Source organism: Phaethon lepturus, unplaced genomic scaffold (assembly GCF_000687285.1).
Source record: "Phaethon lepturus isolate BGI_N335 unplaced genomic scaffold, ASM68728v1 scaffold17497, whole genome shotgun sequence".
Classification (NCBI taxonomy): domain Eukaryota; kingdom Metazoa; phylum Chordata; class Aves; order Phaethontiformes; family Phaethontidae; genus Phaethon; species Phaethon lepturus.
In genome coordinates, this window is record NW_010552690.1 from 319 (window position 1) to 18,305 (window position 17,987).

At 39.8% G+C, this 17,987-nt stretch overlaps 1 protein-coding gene across 1 annotated transcript in view; it reads left to right on the forward strand.

The window, feature by feature from the left end:
• The first annotated feature begins 14,215 nt into the window (after nt 1–14,215).
• The window catches only part of SLC16A13 (solute carrier family 16, member 13), an 8,235-nt gene continuing 4,463 nt past the window's right edge, over nt 14,216–17,987 (forward strand). Inside the window, exon 1 of the mRNA XM_010291299.1 lies at nt 14,216–14,417. Coding sequence (XP_010289601.1) covers nt 14,216–14,417 — 202 coding nt within the window. The remainder of the gene's footprint in view (nt 14,418–17,987) is intronic.

The following is a 17,987-nucleotide window of genomic DNA, read 5'->3' on the forward strand; positions in this document are numbered from 1 at the left end:
AACACCCGTGGGGATGGGGGCCTGAGCTGTGACACAGGCCGTCACCCCTGCAGCGCTCCACTTCCTTCTCTGCAGGACAGCATGCTTCCATCTGCGCTGGCGGTGCCTTTGAGTGACGGGGCAGAGCTCTTCGATGGTTGTTTTTCCTGTCTTCTGTCATACTGCTTTGCAACGTACTGGGCTACTCCTGAAGATACTCCAAAAGATACTTTTCTCCTGTGCTCTGTGACATAATCTGGAAACAAAATATGCAGTGACGTGATCCAGAGAAATGGCTGTTTCAACATACCTAGTGTTGCAGGTGAACACTGGACATTGCTGCTTTCCACCCTGCCTCTGTGTTGCTGCAGGAAAGTTTTCTAACAGCAGTTGCAATACCCTTTGGGATGAAAAAGTCTGAAGCAGTGGTGCACTAAAATGGGGTGACTATGCTCTCTGCATACCTCAGATGTGCTTTAGTAAATTTCCATGTTCTGGCTTAGTGAGTTTTCTCATTTGATTCACTGCACCCCCAGTACAGACAAGATTATTGCTTGCAGTTTATGACTTAAAACTCCAGATCATGCTACTACATTTAAGACTTGGTAATAGAGTTATAGGCTGAGAGGTTTGTTTTATTCTGTTTTGTTCAGTTTTTCTTCCTTCCTGCTTTTGTTTCAGTTACCCGTGTTACCTCCCTCTTCACAAGTAGCCAAACATACCCCCAGATTTTGTTCTCAAAAGTAGATTTTACATTAGAAACAGCTCTACTATGAAAAATTCCAATGTAAATGTTTTCTTAAAAGTATAAGTGCATATTTAGTCCAGTGAAATGCTTGCAACACAAGTAACAAAAGCTAATTAAATGTAAGTAAGTCCCACCCCCCATATGATAGAAAGGAAGCTGCCCTTTGGAAAGGTCATATTAATAATCTGTATGATGGTAAAGTAGTGTTACTAATATACATAATAAAGAAAGATGTGGCCAACACAGTGTAGATCTGCATTTTTCCTTTGAAATTCCTAAGTAGGTCTTAAAGTTGTACAGAGAAGTCAAACAAGGAATCAAGTATGGACTTTCATCTTTTATTTTGATTTCATGTATAATACCATCAGTGCTAAAGTACTGGGAGCCACCACTCCCGAAAAACTCACCTAAGCAGCTTTATGCAGGGGCAGTTCTTACCCACCAACACATTTTGCTGCATTTCAATTTCACTATGTTAGAACAGGCCCTACATTCTGGAGGGTAATACACAATTTGAGAAAATAGGCGGTACACATCATTCATTTATTTTGGCTGTATGCTTACTTGAGGTTTAGAGCTGTAAAAGAATTTAATTCTTTTCTTAACGGTCTTTTCCCATTCATTCGTTCATTTGAGCTTTCAAAAGCCCGCAGTTAAGAAAAAGACCTGACCGTGCTGATTTTGGGGTGACAGTTGTACTCTACAGGTCAGAACAATTTTTAGTATTCTCTCAATTTGAAATTCAGAAGTAACTTTCTGCTTTAGATCAGAAAGTCTTCTGATGTTTGGAATACCGACAGCCCTTTTATCATCTGTTCCGAGCACAGTACTTGGGAGGGCACTGTGCAATGTGAATTAAGCTGGAAGTATAATGCATACACGTTTTGACTTGACTGGAATGTCAGGGTCAAATACATCAACAAATACAGTGCCCTTTATTGCTCTGTTAGTCTGGAATGACCAATTTATGATAATTGGATCTAATTTCCAAACAAATGATTCAGCATAGATTCAGTTTGACTTTATGTCAAGAAGGCTGATGCTTAACCTAGTATCTTGCAGTCCACGCTGCTTCATTTTGTCAGTTCACAACAGAGGGAAATCCCTTGTTCACTGAGCATGAATTATACTTGTAAACTATGTTTTAAGCAGAGGAAGGAAAAATCCAATTTCTCATCCACAGGGACTATGGGCCTGCTTTGTAGTCTAACTTAGTAGCAAAACTAAGTTAAATGATAGGAAGGTGACATTCTTGCTTAACAAATAAATACAAATATGAATGTTTTATAGGTTAAGGCCACCATTAGCCATTTAGGGTAAGAGAGCTAAAACACTGCCTTCAGAAAAGCAATTATTTTTGATTAAAAATAAATAATGATGAAGCATCTATCAAATAATTGGTAAATTTTTCCCATAGTCAGTCATCTTTCTTATTCAGATTTAACTTATTTGTGGTCCTAATGTTTTAGCTTCAATTTTCCATCCATTGGATTGTGTTATATCATTGAGCAATAAATCCCTTTGTTACAAGATTTCTGGTCCACTGTGGGTATTAATACATCATGATCAAACTTCATAAGCTATTAATTTTCCAGTTCTTTCATCCTCCTGCTAACTGTTCTCTAGTGATTTCCATTTTTTTCAGTAACTTTCCTGCATTGCTGAACCAAAAGGAGAAGTAGTATTCCACTGCCTACACCAGTGCCGAATACAAAGGTAAAATAATCACTACCCTGCAGGGGGGCAGAGCTGTTTGCTTTAACACAAGCATGCTGCCGCAGTTCTGAAGTGTCAGCTCTGTACAACTGTCTTGGGAATATGTTTCTGTCACTACAGCATGTTCCAGCCATCCACTTAGTGTCCCATAGCTTCTCTGACAGGCAGGATCTTCCATACCAGCTTTCACTGAAGTTGGAAAAAAAACCCTGTGAGAAAGAGAAACCGAATTTTACATCCCGAGTTTCCAGGGGCTATTGTGTCAGCCTTCCCTGGTGACATCTGTGGGTTTGAAAAAATCTTGCTTCCCTGCACTGAAGCCAGTGTTGGACCACTGAGTGTCTGAGCCCTCCTGCTGCAATGGAGCTAGATCTTCACTCCTCCCTCAGGCATTGGATCTATCCTCTCTTCGATTACATACCCACCAGTCACCTCACTCCTGCAGCCACAGTGTTGTAACTGGAAGCTCATATTGAATCAGTTTTCTACCCCATCTTCAAGGGGTTTTTTTGGTCATTACTACCCATAGTCCAGTCCCTATGCCTTAACTATGACCTGCCTCTGATCCTGTATACTGCAAACTTAAAAACGTTTGCCTTGCAAACTTGGTATAAGCATTCAGTATTGTTCTGAATCAACAGGTGTTCCTTCTTCATTATCTGTAGCTACCTCCTAGTCTTAAAAATGAAACCAGGAAGAATGTTGTAAGAACTCAGTGCAAGAATCCACCCTTGTAAAAATACAGGGCAGTCTTGTTTAGCTTGTACTCAGCTCAGATATAAGCAGCTGTTAACTTCGAGAACTCTTGTACACAGGCAGACTTCATGCTGTCAAGGAAATTTGCATTTCTTCTTCTGGGTCTTTATTGCCTCACTTTATCATGTAGCTCCACAATACAGCATCTAGCCATGGATGACGTTGTGCATGGTAGTCTAGTTTAAGAAAATAGCACAGGGAGCCTAATGTGCTCAATATCTGTGCTCTCAACTGAATCCTTGTAAAAAAACTTTCTCAGACATCAACCAGAGGACACTTGGGCTCCTTTAGCCAAATACATCCATCTCTTCCACAAGATACAAGGACAGAAGATGCCTCATCAACACTCCAGACATACCCAAGAATTTGGCATTTCTACCATCAACCTATAATTAAAGCAGAATGATTAAACCCTGGTCACTCATGTCAGAACTGGAAGTGGAAGAACCACCTACAGATTCTATATTGATAGGGTGCAGATAGTCTGTTGTTTGCATCAGCACTGTACTTAACCATTTTGTTTTGATAATCTTAAGCAGTGCTTTTGCCTCTTCCCTGTTTAGCAGTACTCATTTTCTGTGCTCACTCTCTTTCTTACCCTGTTATTTTGTAATGGGAGCTGTAATCACAACCAATAATTACATAGAGTAAATGAACTGATTATTGCTTGTTGAAAAACAAACCACCTTTCTTCAGATAGATGTACCCTCCCTTTGCAGCCAATTCAGGCTGTATGTAACCCTCTTTCCTGTGGATACTCTGCCCCCTTTTCCATGCAGGCTCAGCATTCCTTTTGTTATTAAAGGGAGGGCAGGGCTTGATGTTACCCTGGAGAGAGGGGAGGGGGGCTGGTCAGCACCCCCTGCTGTGATTTCAGGCCAGAAGGCTTTTCTTCCTTTTGCTTCCAGCCTGGAAAGGTTCAGTCAAGTCAGTCTTTAATAATAATTTGTTAAGTGGTAATAGAATAACTGGAACCCAGTTCAAATATAAGCCATTTATTCTCCCTTTATCTATTAAATACATCAACTTGTACAGTCTGACAGCTTCTGCCAAACCCTCATCACTTAATTGCTTGATTGCTACCTCTTTCTGCTCTTTAGCCCCTCTGATATTCTGATATCTACCAGCTATCACTGCCAGCTATCCTATTTCCACAAAACACAAGCACAGAAATCACCTCCTTCATCAGCCTAACAACATTATGCAACTGAATCACCTCCCTGGTTCTTCTTCTCCAGTCATGTCAAGATTAATCTCTTTTTTTTCCTTCAAAACCTCAAGTCTCTCCACACTCACCTACATTTCTTACGCAGTTTGGTTTAACATCCCATACCAGCTGTTTTGGCAGTAATGTCAACCTGTTTATTTCTTCCATAATAGTTTCCCAATCCTTTCCCATGCTAACGTATCTTCTACACACATCCTCAGACAATTCATGTTCAGGCTACCCATATTACATCAGCAATATTTAACACCACAAACCAAACATAAAGTAATTTTGCTTCAGTCATTTTGATAAATATTCTCTTAAGTGAGAAATCAGGTGACATGGCAATACTTTGTCTTGGCTTAATATCTGTTTCTATAATGCTCTCAGAAAGCTTTGGTCAGTAAAAAAGAGTGTGCATGTGATAAGAGCTGGTAGTTCCAGGTAAAGGGACAAGCATAAGCACCACCAAGGACTGCTGAATGCGGGAGTCATGGTTTCATAAGCTGTCTGTCCTTCCACCTAAGCGCAGCTGACTGCTAGGAGACTTTGCCAGGCTCTGTGTGTATTTATGTCAGCCTGGCCTTTTACATTTGTGCCGTTTATTTAAAAAAGAACTACAGAGAATTGTTTCTCACATCTTATATGTACTACAATAGTAATAAAAAGCCAGTAGACAGAGATAGTGTATCGTCTTCAAAAGCAGCCCTGTTCCAACTGAGAAATCAGTGACGAAATTCTCTGGTGGCAAAAGGGGTGAAATAACTTTGAAATCAATGGAGCTGAAGCCATGTACAGCGGCAGAGAACACAGTCACTAATTGTAGTTTTGAGATTATTGAGAAAAAGGCATTTCAAAAAGCATATATAGCCAGCCTCTGTTCAAGCCATTGCCAATTTTGTAATAGCCTAATAGTAAATGCCAATACACAGCTAACTCCTGAATAGTTAAATAATTCTTTATGACTTCATTGGACGGAATTTAAGCATAATCTCTTCCTAATCATGAATCACTGTTATTCTCTGAAGTACAGATGTTCCAGGCAGATTCTCATTTCACTTCACACCAAATACTTCATGTAGCAGTCTACCTATGAACATATTTTGTGCTTACTCAAGCACTTAAAGTGCAAGCTAGCCCTTGGACTTAGTGAAAGCTGAGCTGACAAACTAGATCTGAACAGAAGTGACTCTTCCTGCCACCTGGAATAAACTCTTTCCTCCAATGTCTGCATGGAAGCCTGAACAATCTCTTAAGAGTGTTCCACAATGCTTCAATGCTAAACAAGAAATAACGTAAGTAGTATAGAATATAGAAGTATAGTATAGAAGTATAGAAGTGCAATCTGCATTTTTTTCTTATTTCTTAAGGAGAATTGAGAGAGGCTTAGATTTAATTTTGAAATGGAAAATGTGAAGAAAAAAAAGACATGATTAGGGAGAGGTACTGTACAAATCTTCAGGTATGGGATAAAGATTCCATATATTGACAGAAAATTGTGAAAATAATATTTTGGCCAGATCAACTGAGCAAAAGTTGCTATGGTAGTGACTCATAATAGTATTTCTAGATAACAGGAACTAAATGATATGACTAAAGATTAAATATATGTAGTAAGAAATACTGTAGAAAGTGAACATTCAGTGTACTATCAATAAGACCATTCGGTTTTTAAGCCACAGTCATGAGAGGTCATGACAATATTCCTTTGCACATAATCTCCAATAATTTCAGTTAATTTTTATTAAAAAATAAAAAACTGACCAACAAACTATTCCAGAGATCATTATTTTGTATATATATTTGAACCTCCATGACTAAAAAGTAACAGAGTACGGGAATAATGAAAAATTCTTCATGAATAACAAACTAAAAATAGCAAGGAAGTTTTTCCAAGACTCTTCTACAAAGAATCTTGCTCTTGTTCCATATATTTTACCAGATACAAGAAAAGCCTTTGAGTTTGTTAATCTTTAAAGGCTGCTTCTCATTGACTGCTGGGTTACGGTCTGATTCCTAAGTACTAACACATCTCATGCATTTAAAATGGATACAAAAAAGCAGATACAAACTATTAATGGAAATCTTCTGATTTTGATTACATGGTGTATCCTTATTTAGCAGTTCATAGGCTTGGCAGTTTCAAGCAGCTATTCTTCATTCACAAAGCTATCCATTATACCTCATTTTCTACATTTCCATGTTTTCTAATGGCCTGAAAGGAAATTTAGTGCAATTGACAAGACAGACTTAAAAAACCCTCTGTAGGCCTGCAGTGGTCCTATGAAGAATTGTCTTTTGCTTTCCATTGAGTGGCACAGGAAAAGAGCAAAAGGTCAAAGCCATAAGCTACAGCAAGGAAGATTCAAATTAGGTATCAGGGCAGAAAAATCACAGTAAGAGTGGTACAACACTGGCATAGGTTGTCCAGAGAGGCTTCTTGTCCATCTCTGCCATGATCAACAAAATCCATTTGGATTGCTGTTTGTCTCCATCTGGATTACAGCTCTGACTGGGTAAGAAGTGTAGTCTTGTTTATCACAGTCACTGTCATATGCCTATCTCTCTGGACAATATAGCTTAGCGTCATCCATCTATGCACATAAAATTGCTACGCGGTTTGTTTTTTTCACAGTGGGGCTCTGGAAGGTGATGCAGGCCTACAGAGTTAGGAGGGACAAGGAGCCTCTGAAAGAACTAGACCTACCAATCCAGTTTATATCTATCAGGGTGTAAGAAAGTCTGGCATAAAGACATCTTTCAGCTCACAGCCTTCCAGGTTTCTCAAGTCAGAAGCTGTGCAGCAACATCGCACATAACTCCCTCCAGCGTGGGGAGGAAGGAAGAAGTGAGACATGAGCAGTGTTGCTGCTGACAAGTTACTATGATGCTTTGTCTTAAAGTAAGTCCACAGTTCAGGTATTGTTCTTTGTTGGCACCAGTGGAGTCACCTGTCTTTCCTTGTCTGTAAGGCAGAGTTTCTAGACTCACAGCTTCACAGGGTGTGTGAATATACTGATTGTGCTACAATTGCCATGTGAAATTCTCCTCTGGGTTAAGCAGCCCATCTGCCCAGTTCTGTTCTTCGCCGCTTTTTTCTGCCTTCGACGTTGTGAAGGCACACGACGTATTTCTCTGACTTGAGGAGCTGCCCCAGCGTAGTGTGTTGCCCAGCTGGATCAGCTCACTGGTCTTGTTCACTGCATAAAAAGCCCATAGAGTAGCAAGAAAGTGAAGAAGGAATGGTAGCAACTTTTCTATCAGCAGTGCACACTTAAATGCACTTCAAAAACTACCCCATAATTTTTCTTTGCCATGCATTTGACTTCTCCAGCCCTACAGAACAGTCCTAGAGAATCCTCCCGGTGAAAGGAAATTAGAATGTAACCACACAAACTTGCTGACTTCCCACTTCAAAAATGCTGAAGAGTATGAAATATATCTCTTTCTCAGTTATGCAAGTCAACTGACCAACCCGTGTGTCCATACTTCCCCTTAGCACAAACAAACTACTACTACTGATCAAGTATGGTAAGCATACGAGCACGTAAATAGAAAAGGTTACAAAAAGCAACAAGCTACTGCAACAACCCACCCTCCCTCCAACTATTACAACAGCAGATTATAGCCACCGCAAGCTTAGTGCAAGGCAAATTGTTAGTAAACACAGGATCAGTTACAATAAACTGGCAGTGGACGCTGGGAGATAGAAGCTTTACGAGATCCAGCAGTATGTAAGGAATTGAGGGCCCTTAAAAAAAACAAATCACACAACAAAGGGACTGCTCTGATATGGCGAAAAGTTCTGACCATCGATGTTGCAGGCTCAGGACCAGGAGAGCATATCCAAGCTTCCTATTGTTTCTGTAGTTGCTGCAGGCTATGAGATGCTCAGCTGTAGCCAACATCTGCCCAACAGCACAATCATAGAGAAGCCACAAATGAATTTCGTATTTGAAAAAACATTGGCAGTAACTGCCCCAGAACACCAGGGAATCTGAGGTCGTCTGTAACATCTGAACTGTCTTGCTGGCCCAGTAGCTGAGTTCAATAAAAACTGTGGACAGCAGTCCAATTCTAGTGCAAGTACAGTGCTAACTTCTTATCAAATTTCCCTTCCTTTCTCTCTTTCTCTCCACCCATCCCTGATTTTGCTTTCTTTGATCTGTAATCCAGACAGAACTTTGTTTTTCTGAGTGTAGGTGGAGTCAAATGACTTCTGGGGAGGAGAGGAGGGTATTCTTATAAAATCTGACAGCTTACACATCCTGACTGAGACAGATTGCTTTGTTCAGATAGACTGTGCATACGAGGAACAATGAGTAAGATGACCTGGTGGTTTGCAGCACAACTCAAGAACTTACAGAGAACTGGAAGGTGAAGGAAGAGTTTCATATCCCATACAAGCCTGGATTACCTGAATAAGGTAATTTGTTTATGCTATACTTCATTTTTGTTACTTCAAACTGTCTGCTCAGAGCATTCAGCACCTCTTTTCCAGCCTGATAACGCTTTGTCTGTAACGTGTTATAGATCATATTCATTAGATTGGCTTTTGTTAAAATGATGTTAATGAAGTTAGAAAGGAGAATTTTATTAAGAGGTCCTCTTGAATTTGTGTCTGAACAGCAGAAATTAGCACAGCTCTTTGTATTTGAAACTGTGGCAGCATGAGAGCATCAGCAGAGCCAGTCTGAGTGTTAGATGAAGACCAGAAGTGTGACAAACTTAGTAAGTACCTGTTCCCTGGCTGTGTACAAAGGCACTTGTGTGAAGGAAGTTTCAGCATAAATTCCAATTTATTTCTGTGGTTTTTTCCATCTTTCTTCTAATACAACAATTAAATCAAGATTATACTAGTTAATCTGTTGTCAATTTATTAAAGATCTACTTTGTATTTAGTTTTATGTAGTTGATTTTGCTGAATAGTTCCTACTTCAAGGTAGTCTAGCTGGTGGTCCTGTCTCAATATCAGCCTTTGGTAGAAGTAGTTTTGCCAAAGTATTTGAGTCTATCAAGTGTGTTTTTCTTCTTTTTCTTTTCTTTTTTTTTTTTTTTTTTTTTTTTTGCTAAGTCCAAATCCAAGGTAAAGTACCATGCTTGTACTGGAAAGCCAAACCAAACCCCCACTAACAAGTCACACTTTATCTATGCATGGAAAAACTTAATACTTGCCTTTTTTGTCTTCTTGGGCAACCTGTTTCTGCAAAGTGCTAAGTATCACCAGCTCACAGGGAGTCCACCCAGCCTCTAATAAAGAATGAATACAGTTAACTGGGGAGGTTTATGTACGAGTTGCATGAAAACAGGAAGACTAGTATTCATGGCAGCAACAGACTTTTCTTAGTTCCATCACCAAGTTGTTCTGCAATGTGCAGCAAATTAACATAATAAACTCATTATAAAAAGCAGATTGGAGCATGGAACACAAGAAAGCCAAGTAACACAAGTATCAGTCTTCACAAGTTTACATGGCACCCTAAAATGCCAGCAGTCAGACAAGGTTTATATGATTTATTTTTATTATTGTCTGATAAATATTCTGAATCCTTGACATGAATAAAAGCAGCAATAGCTTGGAGAACTTGTAGAGCTTGAATAGAGGAACACCCCCAGTGCACAGAAAGTGCCTTTGTAGCTCTCCGGCTGCAAAGATAAAGGTTTCACTCTTGCCTGCATGTTCTTGCTGGCAAATTTCACCGTAAGGGGGATGATACTACTGGCAGAGCTGTCTGCTCTTGCTGATGCACGCACCAAGCAAAGATGACAGCGTTGTGGCTTTTGTGATTGAAGCCCCTGTCTCACAGGGCATCCATTGCAGCTGCCATGGAAAGGTTGGAGATAGGAGGCAGTGGGCCGCTGGGCAGAATCCTAATGCTTCCAGTCATGGCTTTACATTCTCTGAGGGATCCTGTGTGTGGCCAAGCGCAACAGAAAGGGCCCTACAGGTTTTTCCTCCCTTCTTTTACGAGGTTAGTTTCAGGGGCAAGGGGAGAAAGTGACGACATGAAAACCTTACTATTTACCCGGACTCAATAGTGAGGAGAAAAAGAGATCCTGGGTGGTTTTGTAGCTTAGTTTTTTCTCATTACCTGCTTGTAGTAAACTTTCACTTGCAAGGGAAGGAGAGAAGAAAGCTGACCATATTGTCAGAAACAACATGCCCACCCATTGCAACGTCTACGCTTTCTTCTACTCTGTTCAGGCACCCCAGCAATTCCCTATAGTATGTAGCAGCACTGATTTCAAATTTGTAGGGCTCCTGGAGGTAACTACCTCATTAATTAATCACACAACTGAAATAGTGACTTCACTTTGGAGTTGCATGTAACACTGTGATCATTAAAAGAGACTGGAGGCTTAATCCTCAGCTGTGACATAAAAGATGTATTTGTGGTCAGGAAAAAGACTGTTCATTTAAGTCGTGTGAGCAGTAGGGCCTGAGTTATACTCCTCCTGGGGCAGAGTTTGCCTAATGAAGGTGAAGGGTGCTGGGTGGTGTCAGGAAGCAGTAGATTTTATCATGCCTGTTTTAGTCTGGGTCCTGCCTGGTAAGTAGCAGGATTTCTTCTATCATCTGTCTTGTGGCAGAAATCATAATCCCTTGCCCAGGCATGTCCGTGTGGAGTGCAGTAATATCAGTATCAGTCTGTCTAGGCAGGCTTATTTAGCCTGAGTGTTGCATCCTTTCTTGTGTTCTTCAGTGCCTCAAAACAAATTATGACCATGCCACTTCAGCCCAGCAACATAAGAAGACATGGCTACAGCTTGATCTAGTTTCTGTATTTTCTTATAGTATCTGAGCGCTAATACAAGTATTAATGTTTTCAACCTCACAAAATTCATGACCTTTGAAAATATTGCCTGCTTTTGACAAGTGAGAAAACAGGGGCACAGCAAGGTCAAGCAACTTGCTCAAGGTCACCCAGAAATGGTGGGAATGAAAACCAGATTCCTTCATATAGACCTCAGCCACAAGGCATTCCTCCCTCTCTGGTGGCTGAGTTTTAAGATTTTCAGGATGTTGTCTGAGACCTTGTACAACTGATTAATCTGTCTAGCTATGTCTGTCATGCAAATGTGTCCAGTGCCACATGTTAGTCTGAAGTTTGAGCCAGACACAGGGCAGCAGAATGATTTTGCTTCTGATCTTTACAAGGCTCTGACAGCTTCTTTCCCCCACCCTGCCTGCAGTGTTTTAGGTCTTCCTGAGATCATGTACCACACTGGGGCAAATCACGGGACTAGTGACTGCTGCTTTGTACTGGATGGCTTCTAGTGGTCTGGATTCCATTAAACCTCATCTTTCCCGGCTGTGCACAGGGAAGATAAATGTAAGTATAATACATCTTTAGCTATCTTTAGCTCACATTTTCCCTCTTAGAACAAAACTGCTTCCTGTGTCATGTTTTTTTTGGTCTTCTGCATTTTGTACAACGTGCCTGCTCAGAATTTTCATGAAAAAACAAGAAAAAACAAGAAAAAGGTTAGGAATGTTTCCCTCCCTCAGCCAGATTCTATGTCCTCCATGCACTGCATGATTACTCCAAGTTTGTCACAAAACTTCTAAGGGGAAATATGCTTTAATAAGATATGCTTGCCTGTTAAGATGGCTTCACAAGGAAGCATGTGCCCCATTTTGGCAAAAATGCCTGCAGTGCTGGAGCCGTGAATGTTTATAAATGCTCAGATGTTGAGGACCCTAAAATTCTTACGCAGTGTTCCTTGAAAGTTACTCACACTACAAAAACAGCTATATTGATTCAGGCCAAAAGGGGATGTTGAAGATTAAGAATAGATTAGGCATTAAGTGATTCTCAGTTTCTGACTAGATGCAGCTTGGTAACTTCGTGAGCAAGGGACCATTTTTAAGCATTTGATAATTGTCATGGTTTAGACTCAGCTAGCAACTAAGCACCACGCAGCCGTTCGCTCACCCCCCTCAACCCCAAGGTGGGATGGGGGAGAGAACCAGAAAAAAATACCTCACAGGTTAAGACAAAAACAGTTTAATAGGACAGCAAAGGAAATACTACTACTACCATTGCTACTACTAGGAATACACAAACAAGTGATGTACAACGCAACAATTGCTCAACAATTGTCGACTGGTGGCCAGTACCTCAGCCGTGATTCCTGCCCTCCAGCCAACTCCAATTTTATTCACTGAGCATGACATCATACGGTAGGGAATATCCCTTTGGCCAGGCTGGGTCAGCTGTCCTGGCTGTGCCCCTTCCCCGCTTCTTGTGTACCTCCCTGCTGGCAGAGCACGGGGAGCTGAGAAGTCTTTGACTGAGTATGAGCACTATAACTACTTAGCAACAACTGAATACATGAGTGTGTTATCAACATTATCTCATACTGAATCCAAAACACAGCACTATGCCAGCTATTAGGAAGAAAATTAACACTATCCTCGCTGAAACCAGGAGAGTTAATCCTCAGTAGTTTTGTACAGCACAGATTTATCTAATATTTGCATGTAAATTTTAGTATCCATAGCATTATGTGGCAGGGAGCTCCAAAGTTTCACAGTGTACAGGTAGTGTACAGGTACTAATACTACCAGTATTAGTACCATATCTAATACTGGTTCCCTAACACACTACTCAGAGACCAGAGTAATGCCCAGTTGCATGCTGAATGCCTTTTTCAAGATTACACACATCCTGTTTACTCAGGGAGAAGGCCTGTTGCCATGGGAATTACTAAGAAATTATTGTCATGGTTCTGAATTAGAGTATTGCTTACGACAACATCAAGAGTTAGTATTAAGTTTATACATCCCCACACGTTAGTCAAAGTTGCTATTTCACATGGGATTTTAGAAACAGAAAAAATGTTTGCAGTATTCCTCAAACTTATGCAGTGATTAAATAGGCAGTATCAAGGTTGTGAGGATCCCATAGCCAATATCTTTGACTTGAATTCTTTTGTTTTTAAATGTCATTTTGGTATTTGCCAGATGAAAGGTGAAATCTTTATTAGAGAGGCTGCCACTTCAGGAATGGAAGAACCACTAGGTTCAGACTTCCAGATAAATGAAGTAGCTCCGTTTATTTCCATTTATGTGGATACCCGGAAGATTGAAATTGACAGATTTCATGCTCTTTTAAAGTTAGGAATCTTTTATTTTTTTCTACCTCTTATTCTGTCACACTAGTGATACCACTCATAGGAGCAACTTAGCAAATATAATTACGCTTTATCCATACACACAGTTATGATGTGAGGCTCATGGGTACAAACAACTGCCTTTATGGCTTTGAAGTTCGTGAAGTTTATTGCAATGCCCAGGGAACATTAGAAAGTATGGTATCCTGTCAGGCATTTAATTTTCTAATTTATTATGATGTATTTGTTTAAAAATTGGGTGGGATAAAGTTCTTCTACTTCATTCTACTAGAACAGGTAGGATTCTGGGCCTATCTTTGAAAATCTTAGTGTCTGCATCATCTCTTTTCCCATCATCTTCTCTCCTGATTTCATATCTGCATGCTTCTTATTTCTGCCCTCCTTACCTGAATATTTTTCTATTCTTAATTTTTCTACTTTTTGTGTTTTACTTTCTACTCTGCCTTCTGTCTCCTGGGGCATATGTTTCCCAGGTAATATTTTCACTCAAATCACTGAAATGCATATTGTATTTTCACTTGGTAATTACCTGTGTAAGCCATTCCTAGAATCTTTTAATTAATTTCTTTAACACTGGGCCTTCTACTAATTTGCAGATCTGTTAAAAATCATTACCATCATCACTACCACCCCAACAAAAAACCTGAGAGAAGATCAGAGAACTAGAAAATATGCAGGCCAAAGACAGCAATCCACCAGATGGTGGCTATGGATGGGTTGTGGTAGTGTCAGCCTTCATGGTGATGGGCCTCACTGCCGCTGTCCTCAAGACTTTTGGTCTGTTCTTTGTTGAAATCCAGCAACACTTTGATGAACTTGCAAGCACCACTTCCTGGATCACATCAGTAACTATTGCCATCTTTCATTTAGGAGGTAAGTAAAAGGGCTCCTCTAGCTCCTCTTTATTTCAATGGCTTAACTACTCAAGAAATTTTGAAGACCTTCCTTAAAAAAACCCACAAAATGAAAACATGTAAGGACAATACTTCTTTCTTCTGTCTCTACAGAAAATTGGCATTTTCTTCTTCTCATAGAAATATATCCATGCCTCAGACATGGAATGGGTTAATGAGGAGTCTGTATATACAAAGGAATCTGGTTGTCTTAAAGAACTTCATGTACCTAGACTCATGATTCAGTTTTCCTATAGGCTCTGAATCAAACACATTGGAGATAATCCTAAGAACTGCAGAGCTTGTTGGATCAAGCTCCTAAACCAGTTTGTGCAAGTTCACTGATCTCACAGTGACTGTCACTTTTTCAAAGCAATTTAAGACATAACGACTGTGACCCTGGCCTAGCAGATAAGACATCTGCTACTGAAATGGTGACTCTCAGTCCTGCTTTCCACCCACTTCTCCTTTTTATCTTCAACAAGATCCCCCTTCCTTCCATGTATTGGCAGTTCTGGCTCTCCTTTTTACCTCCTAGAATGATTCGAAGTCATTGATCTAACAGAAGACTCACCAAGTTAAAAAAAATTCAGTTCACTCATAGAGCGTGAGGGCAACAAGACCACGCAAGCAGTGTAAGGGAAGAGAGAGCGAACTAGCGAAGGCAATGCGCTATAGGTCAAATACCACATCTCACCAAATGACGGGGGGAAAGACATCAAACATTCAGCATTTGACTCTTAACTTAGTTGTTTACAGAGTCCTTTGTGCCCTTGTAAACTGGATGATCCTTCCCCGTTACGGTGAGGATTCTAAACATGTGCAGGCAGGAACTGTACAGATTTTGTGAAGTCCTCTCTACATATTCTCATATAGAATATACAGTTGCAATAGGTAAGTATCCTTACATAATAAATGCTATCATAATTTTGTTTGTGAAGACGCTTCATTGCATAGACAGTATATAATTATATACAACCTACTCAGTCCACACCTATCAGTATTATTGCTTGTAATTGCAGTACTTCCAAAGATCATGAGCAACTGATCTTTCTTTGAAAAATGTATTCAGAAGAACAAAACAGTAATTCAAAGTCAAAGTAAAAAGATAGTCATGTGTTGAAAAGATTTTATCTGTTCTATAAACTGCTGACCTTGCTGCTTGATTTGCAGTATTAGAGGTGGTTTCATTCTGACAGAAATAATTAAATGAAAAATCAATGAAAAACCTGCTTTTTCACCTACTTCACAGACTATGGAAATGAATAAATAGGAATCTATCAATTTGGTTTACAAATTAGACTTATCACTGACGTATTGTAATATTATTTTGTCATTTGGGTATATAAACTTCATGAGAGACAAAAAAGCCAACATAGGAGAATAAAAGAACTCAACATCCTGTATTAGTTTTGTTTGCTTTTGTGTTTTTTTTAATGTATATTTACGTTATATAGGAATGTATCAATGACAGAGCATATTAAATAATAACATCAAGTATAAAGTAGCAAAACTGTATTTTTGCCTAGCCAGGTGTGAGGCTGGCCTACTTCAAAGGCGGCATCTGTAATTTTCATTAGAAATTTTTTGTCATCCTTTGAAATCTTATGAAAATAATCCTTTTTCAGTGAATACAGCTTGATGGCCAAACGTTCCAAAACCCTTCTGTATAGCAGTTCATAATGTCTCAGGTCACTCGGTGTTTTTCCTTATCTTCTCCTGCCTTTGCTTCATTTATAGGGACGAGAAGAGTTTCTGCTGAAGATCATCTGAGCCTCCAGTTATTTGAGCATCTTTCCTGGCCTGGCTTAGTCTTTCTTAACATGTTCCTCTGGGAAAACTTCAGTGTCATTTGGCTCAGTATGAAGGACAATCAGTGAATTATTAATTTTTCCCATTTGGATCCTTTCAACAGCAGCTCTGTGCCTTGTGTGGAAGGAGAGCACGTACTTCTACTTTTGGGGTTTGCACCTGCAACAGGCTGTTCAATTTACCACAGCAAGGATTCTCCCCATCACACATATAAGCCTTCTCTTGGTATTGATGTACATCTCCCATCACCTTTCTCTTTGCACTGTGATTATCATCCCTTTCCCTTATTTGTAAGTTTTCTGTGTATTGCCCTTTATGCTTTCAGACTCTGGATCCTAGATATCTTCACCATTTCCAGTTCTGTGTTAGCTTCTTTTTGCTCCTGCTACCCCACGTTCAATTCCAGCCTATTTCTTCTCATTCTCTATTAAAAAAATTGCCTTTTGGCAGATCTTTCTCTTGTCTTTAAGCTCTTCCATGGACCTCTCTTGTTATCCTGAGTCTACTTTTCTCTTCTTTTGTTCATCATACATGTATGATTCTCCAACTATATATGCTTTATCCTGTCTCATCCCTTCCACTACATCAGACCATGACTGAATTCCAGTATCATTCTTATATGCTTATCAAATCATTGTATTTTTGCTGTAAATGCTGATGAGACAGCATTTTGTGGTTTGGGGGTTTGTATAACTTCTGCAAGCTACCTGCTGTCAGGCAGTGTACATCCTGCAGATTTTTCAGCCATTAATAGTTTTCTGCCAGGTTTATTTTGCGCCATTCTACCTACCTAGAATGAAGATGCTCTTCATTTTTACCTTACTTAACACAGGTGAACACACAACCACCTGCCCTGACAAACTACTGCAAACCCTCCCTTGCTGATTTCCCTCTTTTCATTGCCTCACTACTTTTTTCAGTTTATAAGCATGGTCCTCGTTAACCAAATTTTATTTTATCCCTGAACTTCAGTTTCCAAACTATCAAGAAATTGTAGGGAGCCGACTCCCTGCTGCACAAGGAAACCCCTCCGGGAACTGGTGTTCCTTGGGAACCCTCTAGTGGCCGTGGTGATCTTAAAAGAACGATCTTACAAAAGATCTTACACTTGGGCTTTGAGACTATCCCCACAGAACAGGGAGTACCTTTCCATGATAGGTGTGGCCTTGATCTTAACTCTGTGATGCTGATCAAACGATGCTGAAAAACAGCCAGGCAGTATAACTGATCCTTAATTTAATCCTAAAAATATCCCTAACATTTCAGGTGCTTCCAGACAGGGACTAGAGACCAGTGCTTTGGTTTTTGGAGTTGTTGCACCAAGTCAGTTCTACCTGGTGCACCTTTGCCCTCATGTGTTGAAGAGTTCCTGCAGTCTGCTGGGAGAAACTGTACTACTAAAATCAACATTTAAGAAATGAACCGCAAATATCCTGGAAAAATACTACCTAAAAATAAACCTCAATTTTTGATCCTTCATAAAACATTTGCAATTCCATTAACAAATGATTTTGCAAAGCTCTAGAAGAAAAGCATTCATTTTCTCCAAAAAGTTTTCATGCCAGCCAGATCAATAATACATGCTCAATAATAGAATTTTTATATATTAACCTACAGATTTTATGGCTGGGGTTTCTCTTTCTGCTAAAGGCTACATGAATTTCTGTCATGTTGCTAGTTTTATCCTTACATGAAACAGTAAAACTGTTCTGCAAGGAAGGCACTGAAATGCTCTTTC